Source organism: Solanum dulcamara, chromosome 11, assembly GCF_947179165.1.
Source record: "Solanum dulcamara chromosome 11, daSolDulc1.2, whole genome shotgun sequence".
Taxonomy (NCBI): domain Eukaryota; kingdom Viridiplantae; phylum Streptophyta; class Magnoliopsida; order Solanales; family Solanaceae; genus Solanum; species Solanum dulcamara.
The window spans coordinates 52174828-52194277 of NC_077247.1; the positions used below are offsets into that span (position 1 = coordinate 52174828).

The following is a 19450-nucleotide window of genomic DNA, read 5'->3' on the forward strand; positions in this document are numbered from 1 at the left end:
AACACACACATGCACATACATACAGAATGGATTGTACGGTTTCCAATCAACTGTTGAGATGATTAAATTTGTATGTCATATTCTCTAAGCCCCTTTTAATTTTTTATCCCTTAAGTAACTGTCGATGTATTTTTGGATCAAACTATTGACGGTAAAGACAATGTTAGATTCAACTACTATTAACTAAGTTGTTTTTGTCCAATTTCGCATGGTTACCCTTCTTTGAATATAAAAAGACTATTTATATAAAAGTTTTTATTTTTCTTGAGAAATTTATTTTAGTAGATTGTATAATGTTGATCACTGAGTGGCTGCATTTTACCTTATCAACTCTAGGTATACTTTAAATAGAGATCTAGATCATTTGTATTAGACAAGATTAATTTGCGGGTGCAAATATCAACGGTGAATAGGAAAACAATCTAGATCATAAGGTCTCTAAGCAATTAAGTGATTTGAGTAATGACAATCAAGAGATGATTGCCTTGATTGAATGTTAGTTTTAAAAAAAAAAGACATAATACAAAAATTGTAACATTACGATATTTAGGTTAAATAAAGCAATATCAAATATCTTGCCAGTTTAAAATGAGATTATGATCCTTAAAGACTAGACTACGAATTCAAAATACAATTATATTGACCTAAATTCGATATTTAATTTTAAAAAATCTATTTAATATTTATAAAATATTAATTTATAATCTTATAACTTGAAGTGTTAATTATGCAACTTATTTTTCCTTACATTGTTCTTATTTTTAAGAAACTTGTTAACCATTTTGACCAACTAAACACACTAACTTAGTATTAACTGGATTTTTTCCTATTACTTCCCGCGTGTATTAAATAACTTGAAAACTATAAGTAACATCCACATGTCATCGAGATACCACCTGTGCATTTTAGAACTCACTACCATCATATACACCGACCGCCTATTTTCCCCTGCTTTCATATACCGTTATCGGCCATCTTAGAGTACTCCACCGGATTGCTAATATATCTGTCCCGGTGACGATGTTCGATCAAAACCCTTAACCCCAAATCAATTTTCTCGCCGTTTTATCTGCTCAAGTAATGCGACTGCTTTTCTCATTATCTTGCTATTCTTCGAAGGAAAATTCGAGAACTCGTTATCTTGGTACCCTAAATCAGATTATCTTGGAATTCTTGCATGCATTTTTAAGGAAATCAAAGAATATATTGGCATTGCTTATTTCAAATTACGGAGGCCCGCTTATCATATACGCTACCGGCGCATCTTAGAGTACTCCGCCGGATTTCTGCTCTTAACTGGTTAATGAAGATATCCGATGAAAACCCCTGAACCCCAAATCTGTTATCTGCTCAAGTAATACTACTGCTCTTCCCATTATCTTGGTATTCTTCGAAGGAAAATTCAGTCAGAGGGGTTATCTTGTATTGACGATGTCCGATTAAAACCCTAAACCTAAATCAATTTTCCCGCCGTTATATCTATTGGTATTCTACTGCTCATTTTCTTGGTATTCTTGGTATTCTTCCATCCATAGAAAAGGAAAGAAGGAAAATTCGAGTACTCGATTTTCTTGGATTCTCGCATGCATTCTCTTTAAGAAAACTTCAACAACTTGTTGGCTTTTTGAAAATTACATTGGTGTACTTAAATGAGAATTTAAGAAATTGTAGTTTTTAAGAATTTATTTTTTAAAAGGAGTTTTTTAAGAATTTATTGTTCATGGAACATGTAAAGGAAATTCAAGAAGTATTTAAAAATAAATAAATTATGTTGTCATTCTCGCAGCCTATGTTCAAGAATTTGTTTTTAACTTTTTAGGGAGATGGGGAACATTAAGCGAATACCTGAGGCTATTTGGAGCTCAATTCGGTCAGGGGTTATCTTGTATGATTTCACAAGGGTTGTTGAGGAGTTGGTTTTCAACAGCCTCGATGCTGGTGCCACCAAGGTACTCATTTACCCTTTCAAAGTTTCAATACTCTCTAAGATTTTTACTAGGTATTGAATGGAAAGTTGTGGAGCTGTTCTTGAAGGCTCCACTCGAACAACTTAATTTTTTGTTTTTAGTAGTTTAATGATAATAAGTTGTAATTATAATAAGTTGCTCTTTTTATGCTTCTTTTGAGCCGAGGTCTCTCGGAAACAACCGTCCTACCTTGATAGGAGTATGCTTACACCCTCCCAGACCCCACTTTGTGGGATTTCACTGGGTTGTTGTTGTTGTTGTTGTGATTTGCAATATTTTGAATGAAGACACTCGATTGGACAGACTTTTGTAAAACACCCTCACTGGCCATTTTCCTTTACATGGTCTGGACTTTTTGATTTTGCTTGTTTCTTAAAAGTTGAAAATTGTGCCATGTAAGAGAATGGGGAATTATATGTGTTCTGATTTTGTTAATGTTTAGAGGCTCAATAGAGGTGGGCTGCTGAGAATATGGCAAGTTGTGCTTGTCTGCAGTTTTAATCGCTTAGACTAGTTGCACAAAAGGCAGTTACCGGTGTGGCTCTTCAATGAATTCTTATGTTCCTTTATTTGCTACTTCTGATGACGAGGCCATGTACTTTATATGAAAATTGATATACCTTTTCTCCTCTTAGTATGATGTTCCATTTGTATACATATGACTGTTCTTTTTGTGTTTGTTATTCTTATAAGTAGTGAACCCCTAGTTTGAACTTAACCCACTTTCCACCAGGTATCTGTTGCTATAGGCATTGGGACCTGCTATGTTAAGGTGGATGACAATGGTAAATTTTAGTTTCTTTGACATTGATCTAATGCATTTTGATGTTCAGAAAGTTCTGCTCAATTTATTATTTAATTCATTATCTGAAGTTGTACTTTCTTTTGAAGGATCTGGTGTTTCACGAGATGGACTGGTGCTGATGGGAGAAAAATATGGTAATGTTTTTGCAAAATGTTGGACTGCCATCATCTTTTCTATTGTATTGATGCTGCTGTACATAATTTCTTTTGCCTGACAACTATGATGTTCATAACTTGGAATGATTGTTTTAGTCTATAGGATTGCATGCATTACTCAACTGATAAGCTGTTTGACAGTTTGTGTTCATTCGTATCTGTATCTTTTTACAGATGTTCTTTTATGTAATGTTGTGGTTTTACGTGTAATTGGGCAAACTTGTATGGCTATACACAACACAAAATATTGATGCTTACTTTTTGTATTTGCTTTTCTTGTAAGATGTTCATGTACCTCTCTCTTTCCTGGTGCTTCATGTGCAATAAAATACTTTCTTTACCTGTACCGCCTCCCCAAAAGAAAAGGGGTAGTTTGGGGGGTGGGGAGGAGAAAGAGAGAGAGATGAAATATACTTTTTATTGATCACTACTGTATGTAGAGATGTTTTGATTATTTATTCTAGCTGAAGTTGAGCTGGAACATACATATTGGTGCTTAGGTGCTTTTAGCTCAGCTTATGGAGACAGTATATGTGTTTCTTTCATCTTCTGTTATGCTTCCCTTTTGTCTGGCCATTTTAACTATGCTTTCGTATGCTTCCTTTACACCAGCGACATCAAAATACAGCCATTCAGATGATATGCATGCTTTCCCAGCAAGCTTTGGTTTCAAAGGAGAGGCTCTGAGCTCTATTTCTGACGTTTCTTTGTTGGAAATTATTACTAAAACTCACGGCAGGCCAAACGGATATCGTAAGGTTTTGAAGGTAAGGTACTTTTGAGATTTAGTTGGCAGTATCTATTAGGATAGGTATAAAAAATACTACTAACTTGGTCTTTGTTCTTGCCATTTTTTGCAGGATGGCAAGTGTTTGTACGTTGGAATTGATGATTGTAGACAAGATGTTGGTACAACAGGTAATTCTGTATAAGGTAGGCCTACCTGATACAAGAGTTGCCTGGTGTTTGCTAATAAGGAAATTTGTTGGGATTTTTCTTTTTACAGTCATTGTTCGTGATGTATTTTACAACCAACCAGTTCGAAGGAAGCAAATGCACTCCAAGTACTTCTAGTTTTCTCACAATTCAAACAAATGAAAAATACTGATTTACATTACTTCTAAAGCTGTACTCTGACCTGATTGATCTTTTGATTTGCATATATAATCTGGAAGCCCAAAGAAGGTCTTGCATTCTCTGAAAGAGGCTCTGCTAAGAATTGCCATTGTGCATCCTTATGTCTCCTTCAAAATTGTTGATATTGAAAGGTCCGGTCCATCTTTGATACACCAGCTAACTTAAGGATATTTCCTGTCTGGTTTCTTAGATTTTGTTCATTGCATGCAGTGAGGATGACTTGCTTTGCACACGTGCTTCTCCTTCTCCGTTGCCGCTATTGTCCAGTGAGTTTGGGATTCATCTGAGTTCCCTTAACAAATTGAATGCAAGTGATGGTTCATTCAAGCTCTCAGGATACATTTTAGGTCCTGATGTTTACACAGTGAAGGTATAATGCCAAAATTGATGGATAAGAGATGTGAATAGTTATCTTTCTACCATCTATTTCCTTAACAACCACTGTTTAATTTGCAGGTCCTTCAATATTTCTGTATCCACTTATTTCAGTATATTTTCCTAACCAAAGAAAAACGGAAAACTAAACTTTGGTTAACATTTTCTATATCAAATGCTTGTTTTTTACAGTGTTTTTGTTTTCCTTGACCCATCGTAATGCAGATATCAATTCAAGATTTGTTTCCAAAGGACCAATACATAAATTACTTAATAACATAGCTATGAGTTTTGAAAGTGCTTCTAACATTGAGAAGCACAATAGATCTCAGATATATCCACTGTTTTTGTTGAACCTAAACTGTCCTAGATCATTATATGATTTGACATTGGAGCCTTCAAAGACCTCTGTGGAATTTAAGGTGAGATCTTTTGTTGGGATTTATGCTTTAATTTATTTTGGGGTTGGGAAACGAATGTGCGGCTTTGGATTTATTTTATAGAATTGAGTTTATGTTAGTGTTTGTTTTGGAAGAATTGGTTTGGGTTGTTTTCTGTAAAAAATATTTCAAAACACCTAATCATTTTTTGAAACTTCAATTTGGGTGAAATTAATAGGTTAAAACTGGCTAAACATCATTATTTATTACTAATCGTGTAGGATTTCAAAGTATTAAAAAGTACCCCCTGACCGGCAAGGTCCTTGCGTTACAGCTATTCCCGGAGAACAAAATAATCTCCCTTTTGTTATGGGAGAACAATGCAAAACCACATTTCTAGCTTCTTTTGGTTACAAAACCAAACAGGCCAATGTTAACAAGGATACGTCATGCATATTTGTTTTACTGATTGGAGTATTGTATTTCGTATTACAATGTGTTTGCCGTTATCCAAGACTGACAATTCTTTCAGTTTGCACTTAGTCTCCTGGTTTTTGCTTACCCTGTCATTTCTGCTTCCCTTTAAATGGATTTTGCGGTTTTTCTTAAAATTTCTGTCAATTTCCGTAGATCTAGATATTTGCTATATCAATCTTCTTGGAGCCTTGCTATCTTTAGGAGATGGTGACATCCAGCTGTATATTGATTTGTTGATTTCTGACCAAGTACTTTTTGAAATGATATGGTTCTTTGTTGTGTCTCTCTTAGTTTCCGACTGCATACCATGGACTAGATCAAACTTGAGAACTGTTGCACTTTTTAGGATTACTGAATTTTTTTTCAACTGATCGCATTGTTTGATTCTGTAGACATTTTTCTATGAACTGGATAGGAAGCTGTTGACTTCAATGCTATGTTATATTTTAGAAATGCTGGTTGTCATCAGCTCAGAATTTCTACTTTGTGTACCATATTTAGGTTGACATACGAGTGGTTTGACTTATCACCACAAAAAGAAAAGAAAAAAAGGGGGGGGGGGGGGGGGGGAAGAGGCGAGGTGTGGTTCTTGTTTGTCTATTAGAATATCTCACTTGTTCCATTTTTATTCCATGTTAGATGCGCAACAAATTACCTGAAATGATGTGCAGCATTTTACTCCCTTTGTTGGCACCGCTGATACTGATTGTGTTAATCTGATAAACCTAGGTGTTTTACAAGAATCTCTTATGGTAACTAATTGGTTCTTAATGTTACTTGTAGGATTGGCGCCCCGTCCTTCTCTTTATTGAGGATACTGTCACCAATCTCTGGACTGAAAGTAACTCTGCCGGTGAGAGCAATTGCACTATCGGCATTTTTATGCAACATCACTTAGTATTCATTGTATTTGATGTTATTTGTACACGTGGCTTTGTCCACTCCACATTCCCTTTCCTGTAGGCTGCAGCCTCCCACCTGCTTCCCTAAAAGAGGTGAGGGGATAGTTACTTATGCATCAGATGGTGCAAAGCATTTCTGTGTTATGCCATCGTGTAGTTTTATCACTTTCTTTTGTCTTATCCTCATGTATTGCTATCCCATTCACTGCTCCTTTTTCCAGAAATACCTGTGAATTGTGAGATCAGGAAAAAGAGGTGCAGGGCTCAGAGTTGCAAAGCTACACTTGAACTTCCTTCCCCACTGCCAAAGAAACTGACTGGAGAGTGCACTGTCAAGAGAGATATTCAATTTTCACAGAACTCTCTGTGGGGAAGTGCTTCTGAAAAGCATGATCCTGGGTCCAGATTCCTCTGTCAGATTGAAAGTTCAAATCGATCAATTGATGGATCTCTTGCTCATTGCACAGCCGGTGTAAACTGGAAATCCAGAAGCTCTGTGCAACCCTTTTCATCTAATGTTTTACCTACAGAAGATGATTTCCTGGATAACAAATTCAATGCTTCAGCTAGCTCCAATTATAATTCAGACTGCCTATTAGGTTCAGGATGGGAGGATGATTCTCAAACAATTGTAGCTGGCAAATCAACAGAGGATGCTTCATTTAGGGAGTTTCTTGGACTTGATGACAGTTCAAATGTGATGCATGAGAGTAGGAAACCATTTATGCGGAGCTGTTCTTTGCACAGAAGCTTGATACATAATGAAACATCTTTTGATAATGATGAAGATATTAAGTTTGAAAAAAGTGATTACAGAGCTAAACAAAATCGCCTTGAAGATGATTATAGTGTTAAATTTGAAGTAGTTGATGATGTTAACCAGGTCTTAAATCAAAGGTCTCCTAGAGGCAAGGAAATATATCTTGAGAACTTCTCCTGGTGCAAAACTCAGAGTAAGGCATTGCAGAGGTCAAAAGTTTTGTCAGGAGATTCAGAAAAATCCTCATTAACCAAGGACATTCTAGATGAAAACGATCATCTTATAGACTTTTTTAAACAAAGTGAAAATTATGGTTCCGGCCTACCATCTTTCAGTCCAGAACCGTCTCCTCTGCCACCAGATCCTTTTCCCAGGACCAGTTTACAAGATGTTAATCCTTACATCGCTGAAAATGGGATTGAAACTTCTGTTAAACATGAAGCTGGTGTCACGTATGATTTTGGAAACATGGAACATAATCTTTTGGTTCCTGCCATAAATAATATCGGAAAAGAGGACTGCTTGTTCCCACATCCTGCAAAGTTTGATCTCGATTTTTATGCTTGTTCTAAAGAGGATTTGGGCAGTATAGGTGGACTTGTTCCGTGGGACGTTTATAGTTCAGGTCTTTCTGAATTCTATTATGACAGAGATGATTTGTCACATATACATTCTCATGGTGAAGAAAATCTTACTAATTATTTGACACCACGAGCTATGCTCTCCTCTAGGGTGGATGGGAACTTGCATAAATGGCTTGATGCTGGAAATCGAGGTAAAACAGATGAGCCTATAAGGAAGAAGAAGAATAGAAGAAGTCATTCATCTCCTCCATTTTACCAAGGCAAGAAGAAGTTCTTTGCCACGAGTGAGTCTTCAAGAACGGCAGCAGGAAATAACATTATTGAAACTGTTCATGATGTGCCACTCATGCCAGGTAATTTGTCCTTGAGTGCTTGTTTGTGTTAATAATCAATGATGACAGAAATGTGTGCAACTAATTAATGTTCTTGTCCATCGTGCAGAAACTAGAGCTGTAAGCAGACTGCAGCATTCTTCAGAAGCTATCTGCTCAGAGCTTCCACAGCAGTCATCCCATCAATGTGATCAATCTTCCACCCCAATTTTTGGTGATGGTGTATTCTCTGATGAAAGGTACTGATATCAATTTTTTGGGGTGGGTTAGGTCTCTTTCTGATATTATCTCAATCAAATATGTTAGTATCTCACACAACCTGATGTTTCTCTCTTCAGGCTAAGTGTTAAAATGAAACTTGTTAACATCTGGAATAGCAAATCGCAAACTCAAGGGGTGTGCACAAGTACACGTGATGGGGAGTCAAAAGAAGGTAAACCATTCCTGCCATTTGTTCCCTATAAATAGACCATGAGGGAGAATTGCCTAAGTCCATATAAATAGACCACCAATCCATTCTCCAACCAATGTGGGACTCCAACCCACTCTAACAGTTCCTGTCCTGAATAAGAGCTTAATTTTTCTAGTTTATGTTTCAGTTAATTAGCTTCATTTCTTTCACCCAGTTTCAAGATTATCTTGGACTGCGTTCTTATTAATCATGAAAGCATTAGAGATTACAAAATCTCTTTCTTAGAGTCCTAGGCTACATAGTCTCTTTCAAATTCCATTTTGCTTATGTTCTGATCTTTTGATAGAATTGTCATGCCTGACATTTTTATTCAAATGTTCAGAATTTGCACCAACAAAAACTCAAAATATTCTAGATTCTGGGACAAAATGGAGGGACTTCTGTCCAGAGATTACAGTTGAGTACCTTAGATATATCTTGGACGCTTTTGTGACTTCTCTGTTTTGTTAAGATGATGGATTTTCTTTTCCAATATGAGATGCAGAGCGGTAGTGGAACAGAGAGTCTTAAGAATCAGGATACTATACTCAATGTCACTTCTGGCATCTTGTATTTTGTTGGTGATTCATTGGTTCCTGATACCATTGATAAAAACTGCCTGGAGGGTGCCAAAGTTCTCCAACAGGTTGATAAAAAGTTTATTCCAATTGTGGGCGGCACAACACTTGCTATAATTGATCAGGTCTATTCTTGCCTTTGTATAGTCCATTATGTCCAATCTTGGTTTCTCATGAATTTCCTTATAATGCATTTACTTTAAAAGATTGTTTCTTTTAGGGATTGTTTGGTTGGACTCGTCAGCAAATATTAACGTCAGCATAAACTTCCGAATAAATAGTATAATATTTGTTGGCCGTGTAAGTAAAAGTGATATCTGCATAACTATGTATGTTATCCGTATAAGAAAAAATAAGCTCGACATAACTAATGTAGTGTTTGGTTGGCGGTATTTAGCCATTCATTATTATATTCTCATGACTTATGCGAGAATCTATATATTATTTTATGTAGGATAGAATATGGAGTAAGAAAACACGTGTCAAGAATGCACGGATATGAGTCTTTACAGGAAAAAATTCCCTTTAAAATAAATAGTTCCTGCATAGCATCACTCATTTATTATTCACCACATTAGAATCCCCACATTATTATTTACCGCATAACAGTTTTTACATTATTATCATCGCATAAACATTCCCTGCATGACTTATACTTTAACCAAATAATGTCTTACTCTTTTGTATTGCAATTTTGTGATATTACTGAAGAAAAGGACAGTGATATAGGGTGCTTTATCTTTTGTTTCATGACTTTGTGATTGTCTGGTGGAGTATATTCTTATGTAGAAACTGAGACCCATGTCAAAATAAATGTGCGTCCCTTTTACATAGTCAAGGATTATGATCTTTTGTTTGATTCTAGCATCTCTTTGTGGAGCATTACACTCATTGTCATGTTCTACAGCATGCTGCAGATGAGCGAATTCGTTTGGAAGAACTGCGTGAGAAGGTAATGATTGTCTAAAAACCCATTGATGTGTCATTTCAACTTGTAGTCTGTAACTTAGTGAATTATCAGGTCTTATCTGGACAAAAGAGGACAACAACATATCTTGATTCCGAGCAAGAATTGGTACGTTTATGGTCATCTAATGTGAATTAGAGTTTGTCTTTGCCTTGTGCCGCTTAGCTTGTGGGGAAGTGTTGAAACTCTTTATAATAGGTAACATTGATTTTGAGTCTATGACCATGTTTTTGCAGGTCATGCCTGAAATTGGTTACCAATTATTACACAACTATGCTGACCAAATTCAAAACTGGGGTTGGATCTGCAATATTCATTCTCAAGCCTCAAGATCATTTACTAGGTAAGTTACGGATCTTTGTTTAGATTTTCATCACAACCAGTCTATGGAACTTGATAAAATTGCCATTTACCATAAATTTATTCCACTATATTTTGCAACGTTCCTTAAATTTGAACCTAACTCTAGCATGAAGTTATTGTTTTGGTTAAAGCAGGAACCTAAATCTGATTCACAAGCAGCCAACATCTGTCACACTTCTTGCGGTAATATTCTCTAATTCTTGTCTCTGTCATATTATACATTCAAAAAGTTAAGTTCATGTAAACCTTTTGCAAATCAGTCTTAGAAGGGAAAGGTAATATAGTACTGATTGTAGTTGTTAATACAGGATTAGGAAGTATAATCAACTATTAGGAAATAAGAATTGGGATTAGGAATTATTGGGAATAAAGCTACGCTGTATAATATAAATACACAAGTGCTGGGAGAGATTGGTCACCTACCTTCTCGAACCTTTTACTACACTTTATAGCTTACTCACTTTAGCATTCCTTCCTTTGAAGTATATATGCCTGTCTAAGTGTGGAAAACAAAGCATGAAAAGCACTTCTTTTCATCTAATTCCATTCTGAGATATTAATACCGCAGTTTATATCAGTTCTGTGGTCCATCTTGTTGAAAGCAAAAAGGGGTTTTGAGGGTTTAAGGCTTTCAAGTGTCATTTGTGTGCATTGTCTCTTAAGGTTCATTTTATGTTTTAGTTGGGTTGATTATAGCGAGTGAATTATGAATTGTAGCTAGAGGTTCTCTCTTTTTGAATTATAAGGCCTTGAAGCTCGAATAGCTTCCAACTTACTTTGGAAAACTATTCATGTTTTGGGAAATACTCCACTAGCTAACAAGCTTCTTTTGCATGTTTTTCATATGAAAATGGTTGTTTTCTTGATAATACAGGTTCCGTGTATTTTGGGCGTTAATCTAACTGATGTGGATTTGTTAGAATTTCTTCAGCAGGTTAGTCCGCCGACACTAACTAGCTCTCATATTTCACTCCTTTATTTAACTCTAATCTTTCTCATGTGGAATCTTGCTTATGTTCTTGCTTAAATGTTGTGTCATGTTCTCTGAATAATGTACTTGCAACCCACAGCTTGCTGATACAGATGGATCATCAATAGTACCCCCATCAGTGAATCGAGTCCTGAATAACAAGGCTTGCAGGAGTAAGTTAATATTTCATTTATGAATTTGGAGCTACCTCAATGCTCTCTCGCCACCCACCCCCACTAAAGAAAAAGAGAGAAAAAGAATTAGAACCAGAAGTGATTTAAGATATTATTCTTTATTTCTGATGTCTTTGTTTACATTTGTATTGGAACAATTAGCTTCGATATGGCTATATGGAACAAATACAGAGGAATGAGGATCAATATAGCAGGCCAACTAATTTTTCGGGTGATGCATAATTGATGGATTTATTCCTGATGTTGCCATTCTATTTATTCATTTTGGTAGGTGCAATTATGTTTGGAGATGCATTGTTGCCTTCAGAATGTTCTCTCATTGTTGAGGAGTTGAAGCAAACTTCGTTGTGTTTTCAAGTGAGTAGAAAATTGCATTTCAAGAAATATCTAGCCAGAGTTGTGTTGGAACTGCATTTGATGGGATGTTTAAGAGAGGAATTCAATATTATTAATGACTGCAATATCTTTTCATTTGTTAGTGTGCTCATGGGCGACCGACTACTGTCCCTCTTGTCAACATGGGTGCTCTGCATGAACAGATTGCTAAGTTAGGTTCGTGGAGTAGGGGTTCCCCCGAGGCATGGCATGGATTACATCGGCATGAAATCAACCTAGAGCGTGCAGCAAAGCGACTAAGATCAGCCATATCCTAGTGTCAAAAAGCTCTCGTGAGTATACCTAATTTGGTTCTGCTTTTGGTGGCAGCAACTCTCTCTCTCTCACTCACACGCACAAACACATTAAAAATAGGAAAAAGGAACAGATTGTACAGTTTCCATGTAAAGCCAGAGTAACTGTGTATAGAATGTAAGAAATGCTATGATAATGAAATTGATAATTTGATTGTATCATTCAACTGTTGAGATGGTTTAATTTGTGTGTCCCGATCTAACCCTCTCATTTTGCTAGACAATATTAAATATCCTGAAGATATGTAATGTGACTCCTTACTTGTTACAGTGGAGCCAGCTATTTTCCCACAATTCAAGCTGCAGAAAAATTGTATGAATCTCATCTTTTTAGTTAAAACAGCATATTACCGATGTACTTGAGAAGAAATTATGGTTTGTTGTCAACATAGCATTCATTTATTATGCTTTGATCTGAAAAAGATACGGAGCCTCGTTATACCTAATAGAAAACGAAAAGGATGAACTACAAAATCAATTCTCTACGGTTTGATGTGAAGTTCATGAATTATAACTTTAAATGTAGTGAACACATGCATCAAAGCCTTTTTTCCAATCAAAGTTTATATGCAATTTGAAGCTATATCAACCCTAGCAGTAATGATAGGTAGGGATGAAAGTATTTGAACCCGTGACATTTTGTATCCCAAAACAAAGGGGCTACCAAGCTATGCTATGTACGAATCCTAAGGAATTCTCATGACATAATTATGTCATTAAACGCTGAAACTCATCGTGTAAAAATAGTGTTCGGCTAGCGTGGTTTTGAGTAATTCAGATATTTGATACTGTATTTTTCACTATTAATTTTTTATTTTTCTTCTTAGCAAAACACTAGCACAAATATTGAATAAGTTTGCTCACCAGACTTATTTGCCTTCCAATTTTCCAAGTTTCTCTCTTAGAATAAATTAATGCATAGATCATTTGTCGGTAACATTATAGGAAAAAGGGACCAAAAAGTCAACAACCTTCTTTTTTTTTTGTGAAAAATCAAAAAGCTTATAAAACGCGTTGAACAGTGAGAACCACTTTAAAACATTTCTTTGAAATTCAAAATCTTCACTCCAAAAGTAAAAATTACAAAGCAAATGGAGAAATCAAAACGAAAGTACTATTTACTATATAGTTCCTATAAGCGTGGTCCATGAGTACATATTTTCATACACAGAATCATTCTGTAATATAATCATCAATCAGTGGCTAACGTACGGTAGGATCAAAAACTCTGGCTAGAGTTTTGAGGCTTCTAGTTTCATTCTAAATTTCTGAAACGCATATGAAACTCAGTTTCCAAATTTGTAGTTAGCCGGTCATGTTGTAGTCGTCTGCATGTAGGTATGGATGATAGCTCCCTGGCACTTCCATCTTTCCCATTAGCTGGTCCATTCCTGCATATCCATTTTTATCACATCAAATATCAAAAACATAAATAACAGAACTAACCATTATACGACAGCTACCTAGGGTCGGCTATATGAATCCTGAATAACAATGCCGCTTCATTTAATTTAGGTGTTAGCCAAAGATGTATTTTATTATTCCTGTTCTTTCAGTGTTGCTGCAGGTGCATCGAGTTTGGAATGAGTTTTAGTTGAAAGACAAATACTTTTGTGCTAGAGTAGGTGACAATTGTTAATATGATGCATTAACTCCATGAGAAAGTTTAAGGTACGATAAGTTTTTCTGACAAAGAAGTTCAAAGTATATACTAGTTTATAATGCAGGCCTTCAAATGTTATCGATATCCTTGTGAAACATCAAAAGAATTGATTACTATATGCAGAAATTCCCATCACCTACCTAGTGTGTCTCTTATCACTTTTAGATCACATTTTGAGAATTTGAGACCAGAAACAATTTTGGCTATGGAGCTCATATTTAGAATTTTGGCAGAAGAGCTCCTTCATTAATATCTAAGTATTGAAGCACTAAGAAGTACAGTCATAAAAACAAAATGATGTTATAGGAAATAGAAGAAACATACTTGGATTGGACATTCCATAGAAGGACATTTGGCCATAACTTGCAGCAGGTTTTGAACTACCGTCAGATGGAAACATAGGCTCGGGTTTACTGGTTCGTGGATCTAGGGAATGCATTCCAGAGCTCACGTCAGGGTTCTCATAGCCAAGATCTTCAGCCATTGAAGTTGGCATGTGAGAAGACTGCAGATCCTCTGGCTTTGTTTTCTTCTCATTGGGCGACTCGACCTCTGTCTCCACCTCTGATTCAGTGTTGTTTATTGCTACAACCTGTTGCTTCCTTTTTGATCGAGCACGCCTATTTTGAAACCAATTATACACATTTGTTTCAGAAATTTGGCCATGTTGAGACAATTCAGAAGTTATCTCTTTGATCTTCTGTTTGCTTGGAGTTCCATTGCCTTGTTCAAATATGCGCTCAAGAATCTGAAGTTGCATAGGCGTTGGAGTCCAGCGTTGTCTGCCAGTGATTTTATGGCCAGCAGATGTCACCAGTGGATCGCAATACAGATTTCCCAGCCTGGCTCCTGAGAAAGCAGGTACAGATTTTGCTCACATAAGATGCATTAAAATTCAGAAAGTACTTGAAACTTATGGACACTCTAAAAGTATTAGAGAATACAAAAGCAGCAAGTCGATCATATGGATGTTATGCACACCATATTAAGACTTTTCAAATGTCCATAATATCCATATGTTCGACTCGCGATGGGATCCTGCTTCTTGCATCATGGTTAACAGTAGCATGATCCCGTCGCCAAATCAAACCATTCAAATAACACAAGAATACCACGATACAATCATTCACTCTGAAGTTGAATGAAACAAATACTAGTATCTTGAAACATGGAAATGGCAATTTATCATATACATAAAATTTGAAGAACCACACAAAAGGAGTTTATTATTTCATTGCCTTTGAAGCGGTTTCCTAGAATAAAAATATCAAACCTTAAGTCTGCAAAATCCACCTGTCATTGATAATCGCAATCAATTAAGATTTCAGCATACAGTCACAGGTTCATGCTAATGCATGGTATGGTTGCGTACACCCAGTGGTTCGGCCCTTCCCCAGCCCCACACATAGCGGAAACTTAGTGCAGTCAGCTGGCTGCCAATTGTAAAGCCCACACATAGCGGAAACTTAGTGCAGTCAGCTGGCTGCCACCAATTGTTTTACAGGACTCTCAAAGGATTATGTGGGAGTGAAAACATAAAGGACTATATTTGGATGGGAAGAGTAAGAAATAAAAATAAAGAATCAAATGAGATTCTATACCAAAAGGAAAGAGTTCAAAAAGTTTGAAAATCAGAAGGAATCAATTGAATGAAATTCTTTATCAAAAGGAAACACAAGACTGAGAATTTTTAAGACATTTAAGTTGAATAGAACTATTTGAATCAAATTTTTTTTTACCAAGTAACAGAAAAGGTAAGAATTTTGAAATGATTTCCTTTTTCTATTTTCTCTTAAGTTTTAAAAAAAAAAAGATGATGAAGAAACAGAAAGAGAGAAACCAGTAAAATGGGTAGCTAAAATTGATCCATATTTTCATAGAATTGACAGTAAAAGGTCCAATTATTTATCAACCAACCAAAAGAAACAAATTAAAAACACCAAATATATAATACAGAGCAATAATTAGAGAGAGAGAAAAAATAGACGGACCAGCAAGATCGTGTTGTGAAGCCATGGATTTGTGCAAATCAACAAGCTGTTCACAAATGGTAGCATAAACAGCGATTTGCTTCCTTAAAACTTCCATTTGTTCATCCGTCATCACTTTCACAAACATCCCACCACCACCACCACCACCACTTACTGCTCCGTTCAATTCCTCCGCCGTCTGCGGCGCTGACACCGGTGGCTGCTGCTGTTGCTGTTTTTCCCACTCCATAATTATCTCTTCTTTTTGTCAATTCCTTAAAAGGGTCATCACAAAATTGTATCTTTTTTTGTTTCTGAGAGTTGAAGTAACCAGAGAGAGTGAGTAAAAAAAGGGTAACGAGAAAGTAAAGCAAAAGCGGGAGAGAAGAAGAAGGAGACTACTTGCTACTAAACAGTAAAGACAAGATTTGGATGTATTGTGTATATTCATTCTCTAATATACACTCAGGTGGGACCCAAGTTTTATTTTTTAAAATTAAATACTTATATCTAAGGCTCCTAGTAATTGAAAATTGAATGACTTTTTGGGGTCTATTATTAGAGTAGGAAAATGAGTAAATTATTAGAGAAATGATTCTCTTGGGATTGAGGTATATACACCCATAAAACATGATTTTCTTTAATAGAAAATGGACTCTCAAATTTTCTTGGTTAGGTACCATGCCAATTTTGAACGTCAATGTTCGTTCTAATTATGGCCATATAGATTTATTATCTTTTCTAGCTTTCCTTCGAGAGTCGAGTGTCTATACAAATAACTTTTATATATTAACAAGTGTAAAAAATTTATATATTTTACTTTTTTTAGATTTTACTTATAAAATTATATTTAATATGTTATTGTTACATTGCATCTAAAAAATATAATTCTACGTATATTTATGAAATGAAAATATATGTTCATACAAATGTTAAGATATATATTAAAGTTATAATTTTTCAAAAATTTTAAGACTATACCTAACTTTGATTGTTGGCTTATAAATTGACTGTCTCATCTAATTTTTACCTTTTAATGATTTAGGTAATAGTATATCTAGAGTATTTTTAGAATCAAAATGGGTGTAAATATATATACCAGAGAATAGAAAATGAATATAATACTGAATGGAAAATGATTTATGAAAATATAGAATTGCAGAAAATGGAAAACATCAAAGCTCAGCTGGCTCAGAAGTTTTCACCAACCCATGACATGTTTTTATATGGAAATAAAGGGATTTTCATATATCTTGGTAGATACCAAGCCAAAGTTTGAAACTTTTTTAATTTTTTTATTTTCCATATTTTATTTTCGTATTAGTATTCGACTAATAAATTTGAAGGTTAATATTGAGCACAAATCTTTCTTTTTCTTCTTTTTTTCGAATTTCAACAGTTTTTTTTATATATAATTTTATGATTTTGAAGTAGCAATTGCTCTTAATCTAGTAGAGGCACATTTAAAATGAAAACGTTTATAGAATGGACGAATAAATTTAGTAGAGGCACATTTAAAAGGAAAACGTTTATAGAATGGACGAATAAATTGACTATCACTTAAATTTGTGAGAGAGTTCCATTTAGACATTTAGAATGAGTTTGTTTCAATTGAATATTTCAACAATAAAATATTTCTATTTAGATATTTTTGATGTATATCTTTTTTTTTAGTTCGATTTAAAAAGAATATTTCTTAATTTTTTTACAACTTTTTACATGATATATTTATGACCACAAGATTAAAAGAAATTTTGTTACTTTTTACATATATTTAGTTTGAAACTATAAAATTTAAAAATCTTTTTTATTTTTTTAAACTTAGTGGCAAATCAAAAGCAAACAAATAAATTAAAACAGAGTAAGAATTCAGTAGCCTCAATATATATATAAGTTGTAAAACACCGTCTGTCCAATTAATGTTGAAATGTATAATTAAAGAAAGTAACATTTTATGTGGCTATATATGTAACATGTGCTTGAGAACTCACATAATTATTATTTTTCAAATTTTAAGACAATAATATTTGATAAGACCACTTTATTTGTATTCAAATATTCAATCGAAGGATATTATAGTTCAAGTATTTAAATAAAATTTAGTGATAAATTCAAGAAATTGTCGATGTAATCTTATCCGGTTTCTTTGGTACAAAAATCACTATACATGTTCATGATTTTAATCTAGTGATTGTCGATGTAATCTAATCCTTTGTCTTTGTTATAGTTCAAATATTTAAATAAAATTTAGTGACAAATTCAAAAAATTGTCGATGTAATCTTATCCGGTTTCTTTGGTACAAAAATCACTATACATGTTCATGATTTTAATCTAGTAATTATTGATGTAATCTTATCCCTTGTCTTTGGTACAAAAATCACTATAATTGTTCATAATTTTTAGTCTGTTAATTTTATTGATACAACAATAATAACATATTTATTATAACTTTTTCAGGATAAATAAAAGAAAACATGAAATTTGAGACATTCACTCATATCCGTACTACAAAAAATGTTTTGTTTAGAATTTGCTTGTGGATTAGGGTATGACTTAATTGTCAGAGTGAATGTTTGAACATTAGCGCACGCCAATGCCGGACGGTCGGTTCTGACACTTACTGCACTTTGTTTTAATAAGGAGTTCACCTGATAACTATTTACTCGGAATCGATTTTTCCTCGATGCTTTTTAAATTGAGTTTATTGCATAAAATTTACTTAATGTGATTTATATCTCTTATGTAAGTTGTAGGTTATTATGCAATGAAAATTTATCTAATGTGTATAAAATGCTCACTACATGCGTCCATCCATTTATCCTTGGATTTCGGAAAAAAATTACTATTAATTAATGTTCATGGAGATTGATCAATGATGACTCACTATCTTAAATTAAGAAAAAAGGTCAAAAATATCTCAAAACTATTAAAATTAACTCAAAAATATCTCTCTTTCACCTTTTGATCCAAAAATATTCCTAATTTTTCTTGTTTGTTACGGTTAACTTAATTTTTTTTATTTTTCCTGTACTGAACAGTCTTTTCATGATTTAGATGATCCTATAATACTAACATGTAGTAGTATTTAGTATAGTAATCCCTCTATTTCATATTAAGTGAATTTGTGAGTCAATGCATATATATTAAAAAAAATATTCAAGGACATAATTTGAACCATACTTTTCACTATTGCCCTTTGTAAAATCATAAATATAACTTTGTAAGAAATGTGATTTATCTTCTAGAAAATATAAAACTTCAATAAATGAAAGGACAAATATAAAAAAAAATTCAAACATCTATTTTGAACTTTGAACAATTCAATTATTTTAAACATGAAAAAATTCTCAAAAATTCAATTAATATAAAATAGAAAAAATATTTAATTAAATGAATTAATAATGTAATTATTTTACATCATTGAATACCTGTAAAGTCTATAGTAATAGTATTACTAGTAGTTTGTTTTTGTCTTTTGTGTTGTCTAAAGGGGTGAAAAATACAAAAGGGAAGAGGGAAAAGGTCTACCCGGAAAACGCGGCCAATTTGCCCCCAATAATGAGGCACGTTTTCTTCTTTTTGTACTCCATTATATACCCCACCCCTCTGACATTGACCTCTCATTCTCTCCTTTTCTTATTCTATTTCATATTAACTGAATTTTTAAGTTAATGCATATATATTAAAAAATGTATTTTGTAATAAAATTTGAATCATATTTTCTTTTATT

General features: G+C 34.2%; 2 protein-coding genes across 12 annotated transcripts; one reads left to right on the plus strand and one right to left on the minus strand.

Moving 5' to 3' along the window:
• Nucleotides 1-899: 899 nt before the first annotated feature.
• On the plus strand, nucleotides 900-12665 carry LOC129872220 (DNA mismatch repair protein MLH3-like). 11 transcript variants are annotated; one of them, XM_055947122.1, is made up of 26 exons: nucleotides 900-1354; nucleotides 1820-1949; nucleotides 2701-2752; nucleotides 2859-2906; nucleotides 3540-3694; nucleotides 3788-3845; nucleotides 3934-3991; nucleotides 4103-4195; nucleotides 4275-4434; nucleotides 4521-4536; nucleotides 4665-4861; nucleotides 6080-6149; nucleotides 6420-7895; nucleotides 7984-8113; nucleotides 8213-8307; nucleotides 8669-8742; nucleotides 8831-9028; nucleotides 9811-9855; nucleotides 9925-9978; nucleotides 10107-10213; nucleotides 10365-10416; nucleotides 11108-11167; nucleotides 11304-11376; nucleotides 11669-11754; nucleotides 11877-12065; nucleotides 12358-12665. In XM_055947122.1, the coding sequence occupies exons 1-25, from the start codon at nucleotides 1317-1319 to the stop codon at nucleotides 12048-12050; spliced, it is 3699 nt and encodes a 1232-aa protein (XP_055803097.1). In that variant the 5' UTR covers nucleotides 900-1316; the 3' UTR covers nucleotides 12051-12065; nucleotides 12358-12665. The 11 variants fall into 11 exon arrangements, 10 of the variants coding, with proteins under 10 accessions (XP_055803097.1, XP_055803099.1, XP_055803096.1 ...); XM_055947124.1 differs by lacking the exon at nucleotides 12358-12665 and having other exon boundaries at nucleotides 900-1485; nucleotides 11877-12245; XM_055947121.1 differs by lacking the exon at nucleotides 12358-12665 and having other exon boundaries at nucleotides 11877-12245.
• Nucleotides 12666-13118: 453 nt separating this feature from the next.
• On the minus strand, nucleotides 13119-16155 carry LOC129874165 (WUSCHEL-related homeobox 8). The gene is made up of 3 exons (XM_055949411.1): nucleotides 15741-16155; nucleotides 14074-14598; nucleotides 13119-13477 (listed from the first exon to the last, which is right to left on the minus strand). The coding sequence occupies exons 1-3, from the start codon at nucleotides 15967-15969 to the stop codon at nucleotides 13392-13394; spliced, it is 840 nt and encodes a 279-aa protein (XP_055805386.1). The 5' UTR covers nucleotides 15970-16155; the 3' UTR covers nucleotides 13119-13391.
• Between the last annotated feature and the right edge of the window lie 3295 nt (nucleotides 16156-19450).

Excerpts from the sequence above, each read along its gene's own strand:
- LOC129872220 (XM_055947122.1), top strand. The coding sequence starts at position 1,317 with ATGAAAACCCCTGAACCCCAAATCTGTTATCTGCTCAA. Across the intron at positions 2,907-3,539 it reads GCTGATGGGAGAAAAATATG|CGACATCAAAATACAGCCAT; the intron begins GTAATGTTTTTG and ends CCTTTACACCAG. Across the intron at positions 11,755-11,876 it reads AAACTTCGTTGTGTTTTCAA|TGTGCTCATGGGCGACCGAC; the intron begins GTGAGTAGAAAA and ends TTCATTTGTTAG.
- LOC129874165 (XM_055949411.1), bottom strand. The coding sequence starts at position 15,969 with ATGGAGTGGGAAAAACAGCAACAGCAGCAGCCACCGGTGTCAGCGCCG. Across the intron at positions 14,599-15,740 it reads TTCACAACACGATCTTGCTG|GAGCCAGGCTGGGAAATCTG; the intron begins GTCCGTCTATTT and ends CTGCTTTCTCAG. Across the intron at positions 13,478-14,073 it reads CTATGGAATGTCCAATCCAA|GAATGGACCAGCTAATGGGA; the intron begins GTATGTTTCTTC and ends ATGGATATGCAG.